This window comes from Sylvia atricapilla, chromosome 5 (assembly GCF_009819655.1).
Source record: "Sylvia atricapilla isolate bSylAtr1 chromosome 5, bSylAtr1.pri, whole genome shotgun sequence".
Taxonomy (NCBI): Eukaryota; Metazoa; Chordata; class Aves; order Passeriformes; family Sylviidae; genus Sylvia; species Sylvia atricapilla.
The window spans coordinates 22560937-22581532 of NC_089144.1; the positions used below are offsets into that span (position 1 = coordinate 22560937).

General features: G+C 49.3%; 2 protein-coding genes across 2 annotated transcripts; both read right to left on the reverse strand.

Annotated features, from left to right (window-relative positions):
• Window positions 1–664: 664 nt before the first annotated feature.
• On the reverse strand, window positions 665–6413 carry LOC136361168 (carboxypeptidase A1-like). The gene is made up of 11 exons (XM_066318900.1): window positions 6319–6413; window positions 4492–4573; window positions 3956–4090; window positions 3643–3741; window positions 3023–3124; window positions 2635–2736; window positions 2415–2525; window positions 1670–1760; window positions 1328–1527; window positions 979–1063; window positions 665–906 (listed from the first exon to the last, which is right to left on the reverse strand). Exons 1-11 carry the CDS (start codon window positions 6381–6383, stop codon window positions 719–721), a joined length of 1260 nt encoding a protein of 419 aa, XP_066174997.1. The 5' UTR covers window positions 6384–6413; the 3' UTR covers window positions 665–718.
• Window positions 6414–9205: 2792 nt separating this feature from the next.
• Window positions 9206–16714, reverse strand: LOC136361997 (carboxypeptidase A2-like). Its single transcript, XM_066320271.1, has 11 exons — window positions 16500–16714; window positions 14938–15019; window positions 13940–14074; window positions 13380–13475; window positions 12819–12917; window positions 12580–12681; window positions 11621–11731; window positions 11188–11278; window positions 10529–10728; window positions 9736–9820; window positions 9206–9496 (listed from the first exon to the last, which is right to left on the reverse strand). Exons 1-11 carry the CDS (start codon window positions 16562–16564, stop codon window positions 9309–9311), a joined length of 1254 nt encoding a protein of 417 aa, XP_066176368.1. The 5' UTR covers window positions 16565–16714; the 3' UTR covers window positions 9206–9308.
• Between the last annotated feature and the right edge of the window lie 3882 nt (window positions 16715–20596).

Consider the following 20596-nt stretch of genomic DNA (forward strand, 5'->3'; position numbering starts at 1 on the left):
TTCCCAGGGCCCTGGGAAGGCTCTAGCTGCCACCAGCCAAGGTCAGGACCTGCCATCCCCATCCAGGCACTCCCAGTCCTGCCCAAACCAGTTCCAGGAACCAGTTGGGGCCATGGTGAGTCAGCTGCCAGCAAGGTGAGACCAGGAGGTGCCAAAATCCCACAGCCCCCAGTGCCAGCTAAGGGGAGAGAAAGGCTCAGTTTGGGTTGAGAATGCATGAAATGCAGATTTTCACTTGGGCCTTGGTGAGCTGGATCCATAAACCACAGCGGCGGCAAAACTGATTTAAAATTTGGCCAAGGAAAGTGGTGTAAAGCTTGGCCCAGGCCAGAGGTCAGAGCAGGTGACAGTTGTCCCAGGAGCCAAAAATAAACAGCAAATTCCTGGAAGACCCTTGCACCCAGTGATGGCCCTGAGGGTGCCCCGTCCCCCTCCTTGCAGCCCCCTGTGAAGGGATGATGAAGCAAAGCTGCTCAAAACCTCACAAATTTGGGGTTGGTTGCCTAAAAAAACCCCATCTCCTCCCATGCTGGCTGTAGGCTCCAAAGGATGGGGACTTTGAGCCAAAGTCATGAAGGGAAAATCAACACCTGCAGGGCTGGGACTCATTTTCTGCCCTCATTTCGGAGTTTAGCATGAAAAAAATGAGGGTGCCTGAAACCACTGAATTTCCATGAGGATTTATTGAGAGGAGGGAATGCTGTGGGAGGTTCTGGGGTCAGTATGGATGCTCCAGGACGTGGACCATGATGTCCAGGAGTGCCGGCCACGTCTCAGTGGCAGTGGGGACAATCTGGGAGCTGGGCAGGAGGAATCCGTAGCGCCCCGAGTCCCTCAGCTCCAAGGTGAAGGAATATTTCACCCCGTTGTCATAGGCCCAGTCCACGGTGGTGCCTCCCGCCATGTCTGCAGGGAGAGGAACCCAGATGGGAACACATTCCCAAGGGATTTGCTACGGGATGAGGGAGGGACACTCACAGATGGTGTTGGCGATGCTGCCGTAGGTGTATTTTGTCCCGAACACGGCAGCCAAGTCATTCACAGCCTTCTTGGCCAGTTCATTCTGCAAAGGAACCACCAAAAGTGGTGGGATCAAGGGGCAGGGTGATCTAGAGCCCATCATTTCCCATCCCTTCAGCTCTAGGTTTTCCAAAAAAACTCCTAATTTTTGATGTTTGAGATCCATCTTGCAACCACCCTCCAGCAGGACCCAGGCGCTGTGGTTCAATATTCGGGTTGTATCTAACGAGAGGAGCAGGGAAACTCCTAGGATGCTCTGCCTGACTTTGCCAGGTGGTCACAGTTCCACATTTTGGGGCCATCTCACCATTTCCTGGTAGTCAGGTGCGGGTGCCCTCCTGTATCCATAGGGGAAGAGCAGCATCTGGGAGTAGCTGTGGATGGAGATGACGGATTTCACGTTTCCGTGGGCGCGGATGAAATCCACGATGGCTTTCACTTCCCTCTCAGAGTGGGCATGAGGCCCGTGATAGGTCTCGGAGCAAGGATTGCTGCTGGAGCCAGCACCTGGAGCAGGGGGAAGAGGAGATCCAGAGAAGATCCCTCAGGAAGGGTTTCCATCCCTGGGTTTCTCCACTCTAGCAGAAAATATTGATGTTTTGAGGCACAAACAATGCCCAATGTAGGGACCTAGTGGCTGAGGTCTCACCTCCAAACCCAGCATCCCAATTTCTGTTGGGATCCACTCCAACACAGCGGGATCCAGCATTGATGGACCTGGTCTTGCGCCACAGGCGGTTCTAGGAGCACACAGAGAGGAGACTGGAACAGGGATGTGAATCCCAACCCATGCTCAGGATGCCTTAAGTTTGAGCTTTCATATTTTTCAGACTCTGTGCTGCCCAGGGGTGCAGTTCTGAGCCTCACATTCAGTGTCACTCAGCTCTGCACAGAGCAGGGAGACAAAACAAATCCTTTTCCTGATGAAGACCAAGGACAACTTTCAGGCCCAAAAGCACAAACAAGGGTGGGCTGAAGGGAGGAACAAGAAGGATGGGACCTCACAACCTGAAGCTGTAACTGGACAATTAAACCCCAATATGCAAATAGAGACAAACTTATAAAAATGTAAGACTTCATGACTGGTCAGCCATTTTGTGGTCATTTTGTGGCCATTTTGTGACCATTTTGGGTCCACCTTGGGTGTAGCCCTAGCCAGGCTCTTGTCCTGCCCAAGGTGTACCCTAAAGGCCTTTCAATAAGTACCTACTTTATTCTCCAGCTCTGTCCAGTCTCTGTTCCAGGTCAGCCTTCCCAAGGCATTACCCAAGTATCTCCAGGGATCATCACCATCCCACATGGGGAGGAACATCCTTCCCCACCCAAAAATCACAGACAGCCGTGGCTGGGGACAGCAATGGGACAAGATCCCCCTGTGGTGTCCCTGCACTCACGGAGCTGTGGGTGAAGGCAAAGCCATCAGGATTGGTGACAATCTCCAGGAAGATGTCCATGCCGTCCAGGATGGCCGTGACAGAGGGGTCCTGCCCATATTCCATGGCGATCTGTGCATGGAGAAGAGCAGGAGCTGCCCCAGTGCCCCTCAGAGACAAGGGATGGGACACATGCAGGGTAAGAATTGGGGTCCCACATCCCCGGTGATCCCAAGGTCACCTTGTTGGCTGTCCAGACACCAGTGGCTTGGGTGATCCATTCCCGTGAGTGGATGCCGGTGTCCAGCCAGATGGCCGGACGGTTGGATCCCCCGGTGCTGAACTGTGCAGGATCACGGGATCGTTGAGGTTGGAAAAACCCTTCAGGATCCAATCCAGCCTGTTCCCCATGCCCACCCTGCCCTCAGCCCAGAGCACTGAGTGGCACATCCAAGTGCTCCTCAGACACCTCCAGGAATGGGGACCCCAAACTTCTCTGGGCAGCCCTTTCCAAGGCCTGACTGCCCTTTCCATGGAGAAATTCCTGCTGATGTCCACCCTGACTCTCCCTTGTCACAACTTCTCATCCTGAGGAGGGATTTTCAAGGCGAGGCTGCCCCAGGACCCACCTTCAGCACGTACAGGGGTCGGTTCTCATAGCTCTTCCCAATCTCGATCTTGCTGACGAGGTTGGGATGATCCTCCACCAGGACATCCATCCAGTCATAGATCTGGAAGGAGGAGCAGCCTGGTTCTCACCTTTTGGTTTTGAGGGTATCCAGCACTGGATGCAACAGGCAGAGCTTCTCTGGGGAAGATCTGGTGCTTGCTTGGACACCTGGGACTTCCCTAGGGAAGACCTCATGCTTCCCTGGAGAACACGAGGTGGTTTGGGCTCTGTGTGAGCAGGGAAAGGCACATCACAAGGTTTTTGGAAAAGTAGAAGGAATTGTGAGGGAAAAAGCTCTGAGACCCTCCCACCACCACCACAGCCCTCACCAATCCCAAACTGGGCTCCAAGCATCCCCAAAGTGAAGCTGAAAATGTCTTTCACAGGGTGGGAGATTCCAGGAGTGGATTCCACACGGGATGTGGAAGGTTTCCCAGTCTCCCATCTCATCTAAAACCCTCACCAAGGAGGAGAAACGTGTCCCAGGGAGGTCTCACCTGTCACCAAGAACTGACCACAACCGTCACATGCATGTGTGACCCCAGCAGGACAAAGCCAATGCTCTGCAGAGAAAGGTACCTCATCTATCGTGTGGTAGGAGGCGAAATCGAACATCCTGGAGCTTCTCTTTACCCTCCTAGACCTCCTCATGCTTTCCTTTTCTTCATCCAGTAATTCCTGATTAGGAGGCAAAAAAAAAAAAAACAAAACACAAAAAACCCGAACAAAACAATAAAACCCCCAAGATCAAAAAGGCTGGAAGAAGCAGGGGGTTGGAATTTTCTTCCATCTCTTGATTTCCAAGACTTTCTCTCTCAGGGCTGAGTCCAAGATTTTTGGACTTTCAGGGTTGAGCTCCAGGAGCTCATCCTGTTCCCATCATAGCCATTACCTGCACATCCTCAATCATGATGCTGTAGGAAAAATTATGGAAATCCAGGAGTTTTTTGATTCCTTGGAGGTTGCGGAAGGGCACCCGCAGGTCCACGGGGTGGCCAGGGACGTTGGGGTGACGCCAAAAGTCCACCTGGGAAAAAAAAGTTGAGCTGAAAGGGGGAACTCAGCCACATCCTGTGCTGGTGCTCATCCACTGAGCTTCCCAGCACCTCCAGAGGTCTCACAGGACTTTCCATGAAGGATCTAAAAAAGGTTTTTGGACAGATTTTGGACCCACAGATGGATATCTGGATAGGGACCTACAGAAATGTTTCAGCCCAAGTTGTTTGAGTATCTGTGGGATCTTCCCTGTTCGCCCAAAACAGGAGCTCTGAGCTCAAGCAGCTTCAGATTAAATTTATATTTATATGGTTCTAAATTATACATCTCCAAAATGAGGAGAAAATTGGATAGGATGGCAAAAGAAAGAGAGAGCCCTGGATTCAGCAGGGCCTGTGACCAGGAGGGTGTTCAGGACCCCTCAGAGCTCACCTGCAGCTCCTCCTGCTCGCCCAGCACCCTGAGCAGGGTGATCTGCTCCTCATTCCTGGCCGTCACACGCAGGACCTGGTCCCTGCAGGGAGGCAGAGGGGTCACAGGGAGGGGACTCGGGGCTGGGGAGAGGCTGGGGAAGCTCCACACCACCTCAGAGGGTTGGAAAATGCATCAGTTGTTGGTGTTGAGAGAAAAAAATGCAGGTTCAGAGCAGTCATGATGGGGAAAGAGCAAGTGCTGGGGAGCCTGAGATGATCTCCAGCCTGGTTTGATCAGCTCCCAAGATGTTGGGGAGTATCTCACGTGGGTATGTTCTATATCTGTGGATGTATTCCCTAGCAGAGGTCCCAATCCAGCCTGGCTGGGCTTCCCAAGGACAGGCACAGCCCCTGGAGAGGAGGAAATGTTCTGTGGGAGAGATGTTTTCTCACCTCAAATCAATCCTTTTCCTCCAACCTCTCCTGTTGGGCGCTGCTTAAAGCCCCTCCCAAAATGGCACAAAATTCCTTCACCTTTCCCCTTTCATACCTTTCCTCCTCTTATCTCTTCATTTATCAGTTTTATCTCCTCCCCATGGTGATAACAATTTCTATTTGCCAATTCTGTGCCTGGGGGACTCAGGTAGGTATTAAATGCTTGTGATTTTTCCAAAATTAGGGAGCAGCCCTGATATTCCCTGGACAGTCTTGGCTTGCAGCTGCTCAGATCCTTGCCTGGAGGAGAGTGATGAGATCCTGGATGGATCCCTCAACCACAGCAGGGAGAATGGAGGAAGGAAGGAAAAGGAAGGAGGAAGACAGGAAAGCAGGAAGGAAGGTGGGTCAGTCATATCACAGAATATCCTGAGCTGCAAGTGGGATCAAATCCAACTCCAGGCTTTGCCCAGACACCCCAACCATCCCATCCCATCCTTGAGAGTGTTGTCCAAACACTCCTGGAGTTCTGGCAGCATTGGGAATGTGACCATTCATTCCCTGGGGAGCCTGGGCAGTGGCCAGCATCCTCTGGATGAGGAACCTTTCCTGATATCCAACCTAACCCCTCATGGCACAGCTCCAGCCATTCCCTGGGTCTTGTCCCTGGTCAGGAGCTCACCACCTCTGGCTCCACCTCTGGTTGTCCAGCATCCTGGGGGAACATTTTTATGGATAGGTTTTCCCTACTCTGAACACAGAATTCCCATTTTCTCTACAAGTTACTTCTCATTGCCAGTCCATTCATTCAGGCCTTTCTGGAAATGAGTTGGAGGCTCTGGGAATTTTGGGTTATCCTGACATCCCCCCCTATATTCCATGCCCCCTTTTCAGTCTCATTACTGCACTGGACTGCTGTTCTTATCTCCAGGAGCTGCAACCAACCAGGATGTTTGTCCTGGAAAAGTGCTGCCCTCCCCTCACAGGGCCCCTTCTCCAGCCACATCTTGTTCTTTCCCATGCCGTGTTATTGCCAGCAATCTTTGGTTATTCCCAGCAATCCTTGGCTGTTATTCCCAGTAATCCTTGGGTTTTATTCCTGACAATCCTTGGATGACTCCACAGCCACCGTGTTTGAACCATACACATCATCCCCTGATCCTCTGGGATTCTGGCAAAGCTTGGAGTGACACCCGCAGGGTTCAGCATTCCCTAATTTCTACCTGCTGCATGCTCCAAACCTGGGGTGAAACCAAATCTTCTCTGGGAAAAAAACCCTGTTGGATTTCCATCCTTTGGGATGTCACCCTTCAGGCTGACCCTGAAGGACAGTGGTGGGGATGAGCCTCTCTCACCTGGATCCCCATCCCAGCCGTGGTGTCCCACCACCCCCTGCTCCGGCAGGACTCACCCCACGAAGAGCTGCTCAGTGCTGGTGACGCCCAGGAGGGCGAGGAAGACCAGGAGGGTCTCCATGGTGGGTGGGAGCAGATCCACAGCACCCCCTTGGTGGTCGGGGTCCCTCCCGGAGCTCCTCACTGGGGCCGCATCCACCGTCCCCGCGGCGTCGGCAGCGACAAACAGAGCAGGCAGGCAGGAAGGGCTCCCTCGAGCCCAAATGTTTGCTTTATTTGGCAAAGTCAACACGAGAGCAGCCAAATTAGGGAGGATCTGATAACGTCTCCCTCGGTGAGCGCATCCTGGATGAGTGTCTGTGCTCCCAGCTCGGAGCTGCTGTGGGCACGGGCGGCTCCCAACCCACGGGCGTGGGATTGTGGGGATGGCGTGGTCACAGGAGCCCCAAAACCACCAGGAAACAGCTCTTTGTTTCCCTCAATTTCTTCATGACACATTGCTATGAGTAAGTCAATCATCATTATGATTAGTAATGCGTGTGTAATGACAAGCTACTATGAAATTACTTGGAGAAAAAGCAAGCATTTAAACATGAACTTATTTAAGATGAATTACTTTATGAATACATGTATACACACACACACATATATATATATATATAAAATGTAGAATATATTATTTAAATTATTCATGAAACCATTCCCAGCAGTGAGGCCACTTGATGGTGAATGCAATGAAATCTCACTTCAAAGCTGATGGAAGTTGTGGAGCTCAGAGGTGCTCAAGGATGTTCACCTGGGCTAATGCTCAGGCAGAAGGCTCATTTTTGGGTAGAAAATGAATTATTTTTATGTTTTCAGTGTAAGCAATGGCTCTGGAGCAGCTGTCACCGGCTGGGGCTATCCCAGGAGGTCAGTTTGTCAGAGGTGTCTTTGTTCCCCCGTTAAAGCAGCACCTTTGTTCTGCAGGTTACAGCAGGGCCTTTGTTGGGCCTTATCTGCACTGCCCCTGAGCTCCCACCGCACTTGTCAGGGATGCTCCGGCTTCCTGGGCTGTGTTCCCAGGCTGGCAGGCACCTCCCAGGGCAGGTTTGTACAGCTGACATCCTCTGTCTGTGGTTTTCTCCTTAAATCCAGGGGGTTCTGGCTGCACCGAGGGCAGGAGGTGCCATGGGGAAGGTGCCGGGCTCTGCTGGGGCTTTGCGATGCAGAACTCCTGGTGAGGTGGTTCCAGGATCCTCATTGAGGCAGGATCTTGGGGTGGTCAGGGTGCGAAGGGACCAGGGGAGGTCTGTATCCAATGCCTGGATGAAGCATGGTCAGCTCTGAGGACCCACCGGATCGCTCCTTGTTGGACCTTAGAGCCCCTCAGAGATGGAGGCTGCACAGCCCCACTGGCACCAGGTCCTGCTGCTTCTCCTCCTGATGTCTGTCCTGGCTCTCCCTCATTCCAGTCTCTCCTATCTCTGTGCTTAAGAGCTTGGCTCTGCTCCCTCAATAATCTCCTTCCTTGGGATGGGAAGGTCGCTGCTAGGTCCCCACACCTGGGTCATCTCTCCCCATCCCATGGCACACACCCTCCTGTTCCTCTGGGTGGTATCCACTGCTCCGACTCCAGATCTCTCTGGAGTCAGGGTTCCACACCTGGATGAGCTCTCCCCAGACCAGGCACTTAAAGAGGAGGGGACAGGAGGCCTCAAGCCTTGGATGGTTGGAATGAGCTTCCAAGCCAGGACAAGGTCACAGTTCCATGTTCCCAGCCCAGGCTTCTCAGTTCCTGCTCTGGAGATAAGAGCTCATCCAGGTCCAACTGCGCGTGCTGTCCCTGGAATTTGCCATCAATGGCTTTTAATCACCAGGCAGGGGATGGGATTTTGCAAAGCTGGGTCAGTTTGGGAAGCAGGTGCCACTGAATAAGGCCATGAGCAAAGGGGCCACGGCCATGTGGGTCCCACTGACTGCCCCAAGCCTGGGTTTGCTTTCCAAAACAGCTCCTTTTAACCCAAATCCAGCCCCCTGGGGTACTTCCAGCTGCCTCAGCTGCGCCTTCCCCTTTCCCTTCCAGCAGCTCCATGCCCTGAGTCCGCAGGGTTTTATTGGCCACATCAGCGCTGTTTGCTCTCCTGCCAGGCTCCCCAGGGTGAGTAACTCACCAGCTGCTGGGGGGTCACAAGACACCAAGATAAACCTGTTAGACTCGATAATCACCACAGCAGCAGCAGCAGCCACTGCTAATTGCTGCTCCTTCAGGGCCTCCTGAGCTCTCTGCTCCTAATCCCCTAGAAATCTGCAGGATGAGCAATGGGACAAGGGGCTCCTGAGGGACTGGATGCTGGATCATGGGAGGTGTCCTCCCATCCCCATCTTCCCTCCAACCATTGGGAATGTGTGGGAGGGAGAAAAAGGGCAGTCAGATATATGGGGTGTATATTTGATGACAGTGGTTGAGGGCCTGGCAGGGTCCTGAGGCTCGTTGAGGGAAATTAAATTCCTTTAATTAGTTCCATAGCCTAGATTATGCTGGTTAACACCAGGGCCTCTGCACCAGCCCCTTCAGCCTGGAGAAGGGAAGGCTCCAGCGAGAGCTCAGAGCCCCTGCCAGGGCCTGAAGGGGCTCCAGAAGAGCTGCAGAGGGGCTGGGGACAAGGTCTGCAGTGACAGGACACAGGGAATGGCTTCCCACTGCCACAGGGCACGGCTGGATGGGATCTTGGGAATTGGGAATTCCTGGCTGGGCTGGAATTGGCAGAGCAGCTGTGGCTGTCCCTGGATCCCTGGAATGTCCAAGGCCAGGCTGGACACTGGGGCTGGGAGCAGCCTGGGACAGTGGGAGGTGTCCCTGCCATAGCACTGGATGTGTGGGCAGGGAGGATTGTAGCCCAAAATCTCCTCAGGGATGTGTCATACACAAGGAACAGAACACTTGTCCAATACCATGGGGGGAAAGCATGGGGGGTTTATTCAGCCATTTTTATCATTGCAGCCATCACAGCACATGGAGGATTGATGAGCTGGTGCTGCAGAGAGCTGACTGCCAGCCCAGCTCTCAGGCAGACTTGTCCCTCACGTGCTCCATGATTCTCTTCAGCCCCAGCCAGGTCTCCTTGGCAGCTGGGATGATTTGGTTGGCAGGCAGCAGGAAGCCGTAGCGCCCCGTGTCCCTCAGCTCGAAAGCAAAGGAATATTTGATCCCATTGTCATAGCTCCAGTCAATACTGCCTCCACTGGCTTGGTCTGCAAGGGAAAGGGAAATGATCCAGAGGGGTGAGTAGAGGAATGGTGGAGTTCTGATGTCCTGCTGTATTTTGGGGGACAAGGGTGAGGTTTGGCTGGGAACACTCAGGTGAGATGTGTGACCTGTGGTGTCACTGCACAGGAGCATTGTGACTTCCATGAGTGACAGACCCTGTGGGGAGGATGAGAATTGGTGTCAAGGGACAGCCCCTAAAAGCTCTGAGTGGCCAAATACTCACAGATGGTTTTGCAAATGGTGCCCACTTGAAAGGTGGTGCCGTAGAGGGAGCGGATGGAACTGGCGGCAGCTCTTCCCAGAGATTCCTGGAGGGGAGAAGATGAAGGGAAAGTCAGGAAGAAGCCACACTTAAACACTGGGATTTCACCACAAATCTCCAAACTGCTTTGGTGATGATTCACACCAACAGCAGTCACAGCTTCCACAGGGTATCTGGGAGGTGCCACTGCAGGTGAGTTAACTTCCACCAAAGTCTGTAAGTGTTCATCCAGTGTTTCTTTCATTGGCTTGTCAAGGGAAGGCTCAAGAGATACCAGGAATTCCCAAAGTAGCTGGGATCTTCCAATACTCCAAGGTCAACTTTGTGCTCACTTCAACTGTGTAATGGGGGTTGGATGGAAAACAGACCTGGGTTCTTTGTGAAGGAGGGAAAAAGGCAACAAATTGCCACAGGGAAACTGCATTGAGGTATTAAAACAAAAAAATCCCCACAAGATGAGGGAAACTTTGGGATGAGCTTGAAAAAGCTGTGGAATTCTTCTTTAGAAATATCAAAACAAATCAAAACTATTAATCCAAACTCAGACTGAAATCGGCTCCACCTCCAAAGCCCTTTCAGCACAGGGTTAGAGCAGAGACCTCCAGAAGTCTTTCCCATTGGAATTATGGTAAGATCCCCATCGCCTCAGAGATATTATTCCAGCTGCAGTACTGTCATTGAGGAAGAGTATGGAAAGTACAGAAAGGCAGCTGGACAGAAGAGAAGAAAGTAAAGCCAAGTCCTCCTGTCTCACCAGCTCAGCGTAATCGTCTGGCCTGGTGCATTTGTAACCATAGGGATACATCAGGAGCTGGGAATAACTGTGGAGGGTCAGGAAGGCCTTGAAGTTCCCATGATTCTTGATGAAGTCCACAACAGATTTCACTTCCACCTCGGAGTTGGCGCTGGGCCCGTGGTAGGAGTCAGAGCAGGGTCTGCTACTGGCTCCAGGACCTGGTGGTGCAAGGAGAGAACAAAGCTGTGAGGAGTGGAATTCCTGGGAGGTCAGGGCAGACCCACACAAAGCTGGTCTTTCCTGCAGCCAAAGCAAGGCCTTAACCACTGATAAATGCTCAAACAGCAGTGACAGAGTGTGAATGTTCAAGGGATGTACTTCCAGATGATGCAACTTGGAACAGGTTGTCCAGAAAACCAGGAATCCACATTCCTGGGGGTGTTCTGTGGTTGGATGTGGCTTGGAACAACCTGGATAATGGAAGGTGTCTTTGCCTGTGGCAGAGGGTGGAACTAAATAATATTTTGGGTCCTTCCAACCCAAACCATTCTGTGATTCCATGATTCCATAATTCCATGATGCTACCGCATCATGGACTCAGGGTGATGAATGTCCTTTATAAAGGCAACTGCTGGTTCTGTGTAACAGGATCCAGAATCCAGAAGCTTCATCCCTACCTCCAAAACCTGCATCCCAGTTCCTGTTGGGATCAACTCCCACGCAGACGCTGCCGGCAATCTTGGAGCGGGTTTTCCTCCACATGCGATTCTACAAGAGAGAAACGTTTCAAAAGGGAGCAAATCTGGGTGCTGGCACCACAACTGCTCCCCAGGAGGAGCTGCCATCCATGAGGGATTGATCCTAGGCATGATCCCAAGAGTATTTTGGACTGGCAAGATGGGCCAAGGGTCAAAAATCTAATGTATTTGCTAAACCCGGGGCATTTCCAGGGGGTTGGGATGGGTTAGACAAACAATGACGATTTTTGTCTGCCCAACTCTGGTAACTCCCCTCACAGCATTAAGACTTTCAGAGCCCACCTCCCTCATGTTGATTATTTCCTTGGAAGAGCCAGGAATCTCACTGAGCACAGACAGACAGCTGACCCACCGAGGTGTGAGTGTACACAAATCCATCAGGGTTGGCCACTGGCAGCAGGAAAAGATCCATCTTGTCCAGCAGGGAGGTGATGGAATCATCTGTTCCATAGTCAGAGGCAATCTAGGCAGAGACAGAGCACACCCTGCTTAGCAGAGTAATTCCTTCCCAAAAGTTCACTCCCTCATTGTTTGGGACAGAGGAAAGGCTGGATTTTGGGGTAGGGAAATAAGGAACATCCATTGTCTGCTGGCTCACTGTCCCTCTGTAGCTTGTTATACATGGAGTGAGCACTGAATCTGTTTTATTATTTTGTTCTAAAGACAGGAGGTCTTTAGAATAAAATGAAAGAGGACAACATTTCTCCTCCCTGTCCCAGAGAGGACAATGGGAATCTTGGCCTAAGATGGGCCAAAGGTCAAAGACTGAGATGGAATAGCCAGGTTGGGAATTCTCAACTGTGCTGCAGTGACAGAGCCCAAGGAGATTTTGGACAACACTCTGGGGCACAGGGTGGCTCTTGGGGATGGTTCTGTGCAGGGCCAGGAGTTGGACCCCATGATCCTCTGGGTCCCTTCCAGCTCAGCTTATCCTGTGACTTCTCTGGTGGCTCAGTCCTTTCCAGCAGGATTTAAATCCTCATTTATAGAGAGGTGGAGGTCTGAGCATTTAGTGGGAGGAAACCAGCCCCACTGCATTTTTCTGGGTGAGCAGAGCAAAGCAGCAAACATAATCTCAAAGCCTTTGGTGATTTGTGTAACAATTTCACCTGAACCCACTACTTTTTCTCTGCCTAAACCCAGCTGTTCTAACAGGACAGAATTTTCCAATTCCAGGTTGAGGCAGCCGCCACATCCTCAGGGAGCCAGCTGCTTTGAGGAGGTGAATTAACACACAGAGGGGTGACATCCTCTGAAACACCAGGAAACATCCCCAAGACAAGCCAAAAGGTGAATGGCAGCTGCAGGAACCTTGTTGGCAATCCACAGGGCGCTGGCCTGGGTGACCCACTCGCGGGAATGGATGCCGGCGTCGAGCCAGATGGCTGGGCGGTTGGAGCCTCCGGTGCTGAACTGGGAAACCAAACAGGAGCAGTTCAAACTCTGACACCTCTCAGTCAAGGACATCCCATCATAATAGATTGGGGATGCTCTGGGCTGTGTTGTCTGTCATCCCTCCCCTGGGACACAACCCGTGATATTTGTCATACCTTCAGGACGTACAGAGGCCGCTTCTCGTAGGATTCCCCAATCTGGATCTTTTCCACAAAGCTGTACTCGGATGCAAGGTGGTCCAGTTCTTCATTGATCTGAAATGAAAGGCCATGAGGACATTCATGTCATATTTGAGGACATTCAATATCATATTTATGTGTTCTACCAATTCCTACCAGAGAATCATGGGTTGATTCAGGTTTCCACCCCCATGCCACTACCCCAGGTTGCTCCAACCTGGCCTTGGACATTCCCAAGGACGAGGAAAAACTTCTGGGCAAAAAGTTTGTTATTTCCCAATTTCAAGATCTCTTTATTTCTCTTTCTTTTGAAGGATGGGTTTTGACAGTGCAGAAGACTTTATGGAATTTTCATCAACACTGCTGGGGACAGCGCTGGCAGATTGTTCTGAGCACAAAATTAATACTGCAGAAAACAAACCCATGTGCCAGAAAAAGCTGCAAGGACATTTTATATCGTAATGTAGGATGTTGAATTGAAGACAGAGTGGGAAAAGACCAGAAAAAATCAGAATACTCTTCCCCTGAGGCACTCACATCATCCAGGGTGTGGTAAGCACCAAAGTCGAAGCTGCTGCTGCGCTGCCTTTGGGCACTCTCGGCCATGTCTTGCTTTTCTTTATCCAGAACATCCTAAAATAACATTCAAAAGGTGAGAAATGTCTGCTTCACCTGCTAGAAGATAAAGAAATGAAAAGGCAGTGAGTGAATGATGGTTTAGATGCCCTTTGGGGATTACTGCCCATGAGGAAATGTCAGATTATTGCCCAAATGGGTGATTTTTATCCATAACAACTCTCAGCAGAGTTTACTGAATGATGAGTAACTTCAGTGTTGGGATTCCCAAATGTCTGGGGCCAAAAGTCCACGTGGAATTCCTCAGGGGTTGGCAGAAGAGCCCTGTGGAGTTTACTGATATCACTATTCAGAGAACACTGACAGTGATCCATGGATTGTCTTTGAGGAATAATCCACAACCTCCCAAAAGGAGGGGAAGATCCCACAGAAAACAGAGTATGGAAAAGCAGGAGTGAGGCCAAATTATGAATCAGTATTTCCAAAAGTTGTAAGAAAGGAGTGCCAGTGGCATTGCCCACCTGCAGGTCTTCGATCAGGATGGAATATTCAATCCCCTGGGATTCCAGGAAGGCTTTCACTGACTGGACACTGGCAGCAGGAATTCTCACATCCACGGGCAGGGCAGGGGCAGAGGGGTTGATCCAGAAATCCAGCTGGAGAGAGAAAGGAAAACTGATTTGGTTTGGGGAAGGCATCCTGCAAACAGCTCTTGCAGAGTTTGAGAAATGCTGATTTCAGCCCCTGCAGAGAGGAGCCCTGGAATGTTCTGTTCTCTGTGGCCTCAACCACAACCTTGTACCAGTTCTTGTGATAAACTGAACAAAATAACAAATAACAAGGGGCTTGACTCAATTTTTTAATTGACTTTTAGGCTTTGGTCACAAAAACGAAGCAATTTTAGTTGTCTCCAATGATTATTTTATTATTCTCTCTTTTACTATAAATAATTTCAAGGAAAACTCCATATTCCAGTCTTAGGTAACATGAAACCCATTGTTTTAATTTCTCCTTTTATCTCTCCTTTGGTAGGACTTCTCCAAATTTTAATTTCTGAATTGTTCTTATAATATTTTTAAGCCAGTAATTTTAAAAACTTGTATTAAAAATTCTCACCAGTGGCAATAAGAACAGTAATAACCTGGAATTCTACATTGTGTTTTCCTGTTTCAATACAGTATAGACCAACCAATAAGTTCCTCCCATAACTCTGGGAGACAAAATATTGCCATTCCTAGTGGAAGAACAAGTTTTTCGACACTGAGATCAAGATCTAACAATTCAAATATGCTGTAAACCCAGTAGGAAAAAAAAAATCAATTCTGGCTTTCTTGAACACCGAGCTGGTACTTGAACTTGCAGGTCAAATTTAAAGTGCTGAGAGAGCAAATTTCTTTATGGCAGCTGCCCCAGGGTGATGGGAACCTTCCAAAAGATTCACACCCTGACCTCTTGTGAATGAGATGCAAATCCTGCCCCGTGTGAAATACTCCAAAATGTGTCTGTGACCGTCACCCACCTCCAGGTGTTCCAGCGATTCCAAAAGCTGCAGCTGCTTGATCTCCTCCTCATTTTTGGTCTTGATTCGGAGAACCTGGTGCCTGCAATAACTCAGAATCTTCAGAACCAGTCTCAGAATGGGGCCGGGTGAACTGGTTTGTTCCTGGGATCGCTAATTCGGTGTTAATTGTGAGTTAATCGCACCTTTAATTTGGTGTCACTCGAGAGTTCAACCATCAACCCGCACCTCCCTCTTAAACCAGACAACGCGGATGAGTTTTAAATCACCAGGATCAATCCATCCATCGGCTACTTTTGGGCAGCAACTTGCGGGAAAATGATATTCCAGTGGCATCAGGGAAGATCAAAAGTTTGGGGAGCAAACATTAAACGTGGGATTTGTTTCACCTTCCTGCGGTTTAGTCAGAGGCTGCTGACACCCTGCCGGTGTTGTCAGACACCAGCAGAGGGTGGCTCGCACCATTCCAGGAGGGATGAATCAGCCTCTGGAATTGCCTCACTCCACCGGCTGGGTTGATAAACCCAACAGCTGGGAGCACAGCCCAGGAACTGCACAACTGGAAACTTTTGTAAGATGGAAATGAGGTAAAAAGGGTCTCGGCGCAGGAGTTCAGTCATATGGGTGATTTATTTACAGCGAGAAGGGACTCGTTTACACCACGTTTACACCACGTTTACACCACGTTTATACCAGGATCCTCTCCCGGGCCAGCAGGGGGATTTTGTCGAACCGAATTAAATCAGCCCTGAAAGCACTTTTCCACATTAATAACTTATTACTGCATTCTCCATCGCCATAAACTTTATCTCAGGGTTGAATGCTGCCGTGAATTAACCACAGCTGCTGAGGAACGGATTCTCAAGGATTCAGTTCAGGATTAAATGGTCAAAGTAGCCCCTCTTGGCTTTACAAATCCCTGAGTTTTGGGACATACCTTATATTATTTTTTTTTTTAATTCTTAATCCTTATACCTTCATACACAGATTTACTCGACTGGAATCTAGTGCTCTTACTGCACCTTAGGATTTATCCAGTAGGATTTTATGATCTTTAATTATTAAGGCTCTTTCATGGTCAGTGAGGCTGTGAGGAAATAACCCACAGGATAATTTTTACAATGCAGCATAAAGACAAACCTTTAGAATGCAATGGTTGGAGATCAGGATCTGAAATGCTTTGAAAGGTGGAAAGAAGAGAAAGAAAGAGAAATAAGAAACTTGGGAGGAAAAAAGGGAAAGTGGTGAACTTTCTGATCTGAGGGCAGGTTCCGGTCTTTCAGCTCTGCTTTTGCAGTGAGGTTCAGCTCAAACGAAAAACCAAGCCTTGGGTGAACAAGAATTGAGAACCCCAACTCCACAGCTGGACCTTTCTCCTTAGAAAACCCAAACAAAAGTAAAGAAAGGTTTCTTCAAACACCAGAGCAGCAAAGCAGCAAGAACTATCAATCACAAAATAAAAAAACCCCAAAAAATGTGCCCCAAGTGGATTTCATGGAGCTGAAAAAAAACAAGCGGACACCAGCCCTAAATGAAAGGTTTTCCTCGAAAGTGTCACTCACCCAACGAAGGTTTCCAGGCACAGGGAAGCCCCGATGAGGGCGCCGAAGATCAAAATCAGCTTCATGTTAGCTCGAAGTTCAGCTGGGCCAAGCTGGCAAAGGGGAATTTATAGAGAGCTTTATTTTTCACATCAAACGCATCTGATAGAACCTATCACTCCATGTGATCAAGTTCTCACGTTTATCAGAGCCTTCAAGGTAACCAGCAGGCAGGAGGCCGATTTCACCTCCAAAAAAAATATTTTCCACTGACACATCCAAACCAGGGAGGGAGGAGTCATTCCCAAAGCTCCGACCACAAAAATGTGTGTGTCCTTTCACATGGTTTTCAGGGCAGAGGAAAACAGGACCAGACTGAACTCATCCCAGCTCTCACTGGGTGTCAAGAGCTCTGCCAGCCCAGTCGTGGTCGGGGGGATTTGGAGTTGTCCATTCCTTGTTCCAAGGGATATTTGTTATCCATGTGGGAGGGCAGACTCCAGACTGAGCTTTGGGAATAATCTCCCGTGGGAACACCCAGCTGCAGCTGTCCCATAATTGAAGGTAGGGTTGAGACATTAATTTTGAAGAATTAAAGACTTTAGTTAAACTAGATATCGCTGAGGTAAGATAGATAAACTTCCCTTTGTTAACAGAAACCGGATTTAAGGAACTGATAAATCATGAGGCCTGTAAATTATGTTTGTGTATTCTGACTAAATAGACTCCAAGAATACCATACAGTCATAAATCAGATAGTCCTGGAAAAACAGGATTCAGCTGTCACACAACACTAAAAGGTTAAAAAGTCAAAGCGAGGAAGACTCATCTTACTTCATCCTTTTGAGACCCCGCCCCATAAGAAGGACCACCGACCCATTTCAAAGAACAAACTACGCATGCTTAATGGCTTTTTTGACTAATCACCATAGGAAAGGGGGAATGGGATGGACCAGAGTCATGAATATGCATTTGTGTTTTGGGTATTCAATACTCCTGTACATAAAAAGACCCTGTGACCATCTGTGAATTGCAGTGTGTATTTGGGAGCCACCCCACACGCTGCCGGGCGTCATAATAAACATACACTTTCTGACTTTAAATGGAATAAACATACACTTTCTGACTTTGTTAGAGAGTCTTTGTCCATCATAGTTGGATATCGGTATTAGATCAATACCCATATTTTTTTAATAATTCAGGGTCACAGAGCTGCTGGATAAAATTTTATTTTCTTTTTTAAATTTGTTTCTCCAAATAAAAAGGTTTCTGAAGGACCGCAAGGAGCTGTCACACCTGGGGACAAGACACAGGGGAGATGTTCAGCTGCTCGATCCACATCAGGAGAGGAAAGGAATTATCTGACAATTCCCTGAGGAAACTTTTGATAAAGATCTCAGTTGTATCACTCAGCATTTGTCAGCACCTCCCTGAGGAGTTTCCTCTCGCCTCCACTCTCATCCTACTCCTCCAGAGGTGACATGTTGTGTTCACACTTCCAAGCAAATCCTTTGTCTCATGTATTGGGAACAAAAGGAGCCCCGGGCAGGGATTAGTCCTGGTTTGGTCTGTAGGATTGAGTCATTCTGTATCTGCTGTGTCTTGGGGGCACCAGGAGAACTGCTCAGGTCTCTAAGGTTTAACCAAACCCAGTCCCTGCAGAAAAACATCTCCACTCCCTCAACTTAAACCAAGTAACAGAAATGTATCCCAAGAGACAGGAACCGTTGCAGGAATTTCCTGCTCCTGGGACTCTGCAGGAAGTCAGTTTCCACCTGCAGCTTCTAGACTCCAATATTTCATAAGGAATCAGCTGATTGTCCACACCACCCACCACGGGTCACTCTATGAAAACAGGAAGGAGGGATTTAATCTAGGGCAAAGTTAGAGCTTGTTTCATTACTCATGCTCCATCCCACAGGGATTTAAGGGCTGCCAAGAGACCCTGCCAAACCTGACAGGTATCCGAAATATCCCAACAAGCTCTGAGTGCCCTGATCAGCATCCTCTGGGGCCTCCACCCACTGCATTTCAGGAGCTACATCTAAATCCAAACCTTGGACTCACTCCTTATCCCCTGGAGGGGTTGAAGGGTCCCCAGCAATGACCTTGTGCTGTAGCCATGAGGTCCTAAAGGCTCGGGAGATAAACCCTGAGCCATGAGCATACATGAAATTGGGGAGAATCCAGAGGAGGCCCCAGAGCTGCTCCAGGGCTGGAGCCAGGCTTGGAGAATTGGGAATGTTCCCCTGGAGAAGGGAGGGTTCCAGGGAGAGCTCAGAGCCCCTCCAGGAGAGCTGCAGAGGAACTGGGGACAAGGCCTGGAGGGACAGGACACAGGGAATGGCATCAGATTGGAAAAGGGGAAATTTGGATGGGATCTTGGGAAAGAATTCCTGGCTGAGCTGGAATTGCCAGAGCAGCTGTGGCTGTCCCTGGATCCCTGGCAGTGCCCAAGGCCAGGCTGGACACTGGGGCTGGGAGCAGCCTGGGACAGTGGAAGGGTTGGAACTGGATGGGCTTTGCGGTCCCTTCCCACCCAAACCATTCTGGGATTTGAAGAGCCTGCAAACACCCTCAGTGTGATCCCAGGGTCCAGAGGGGGAGCAGCAGGAAGGCAGAGGTGACACAGCAAGGCAAAGTTGGGAGAAAGGACCTCACCACAAGCAGCAGAGCCCCACAGGTTCCAACCAAGAGGCTCAGAGCAGGTCTGGTGGCACTGACCAGGTCCAGGTCCTCAGACAGCTCCCAGGGCAGCTCCACAGGCAGGATGTCACCAAGCACAGGTCCAAGTCCCCCCCACGAACCCACTGCAGCTCAAACAAACCCCAAAACCAATTTGGCTCAGTGAAATGCAGCTCCCAGAGCCCGAGGAGGGTGGAGGGTGTGTGGGTGAGCCTGGCCAGGGCAGGCAGGGCTGTCCTGCAGCGTGGGCAGGGTGGGACGTGCTCTCCACACAGCCCTGGAGAGGTTGTGGTGTCACTCAGTGAGTCAGGAGCACCCTGGTGACACCCCAGAGAGTGACAGGTTAACTCAATCTCAGCCCAGCAAACCCTCTCCTCGCCTAAAATTGCTGTATTGAGACAAATTTTCCCTTGTGCTGTCATTGAGAGAGGCCACAATGGATACAAGCCCCCATCAACAACTAGAAAAGTCTCAAAAATTGCTACATTTCAGTGGGGTCAGTCTATTTTTGTAAAATCCAGACCCTTTGTTGTTGTTGCCTCAAACGATGCAAACCAAGGTCCAGTGTTGTAACCCCTCCTATGATTTTTAGGTAAAAAAATCCCAAAACCTTTTCACTTTTGGAGAGAAATATTTCACTGACGTGGCAAAGGGCTCCTCTGCAAACTCATCTCATGGATAATCAGAGTTAATTTGCTATAACGCCAATTTATTTTGGATTACTGATGGGTGAATTATTATTTCTGTAAATAATAGACTGCCTCATGTCCCTAATCCACCTTAGAAATGCCCAGGATAAAGGATGAGTAGGGATTTCAGTATGTGGTTTACCACTTGTACACTTAGAATTATTTTTATATGCAGAACCCATATTTTTGATGCTTCTAGAAAATCTGCAGCTTTTTTGTCAGTGCAATTACCGTGGGTGCAATGGAACTACGTATTTCCAACTCAGTTTTCCTTAAATTAGGAAATCAGGACCTTCAAATTTGGAGGGTTATCCTCACAGACAAAACCCTTTCCATTTACAGCATTTCAGAGCAAAAACACCTCTACAAAAATTTGAAGTAGTGCATGTGTTGGAAATGATATAAATTTTCCTAACTAGTTTTTAATTGCTCATTTTAATTATGAGCGGCATCACTTTTAAACAGCACTAGTAGAGCTTCTGCACAGACCTTTATGATTACTTTGATCATTGAATCATCGATTTAAGTTTGTTAAATCTAACCCTGGCAAATGTCAATGAACAGACCCAAAGAATTTGAAGAGCGGGCATGTGAGATCTTAAATTTATAGCACTTCAAGGATATCGGAGTAACCAAAAATTAGAGGAAAATAAGACAAGGATAAAACCCCTAAGGATTATGAATGTCCCTATTTTAAAACTATTGTTACCTGCCGTTTTATAGACTATGAGTGTTTATTTCTTT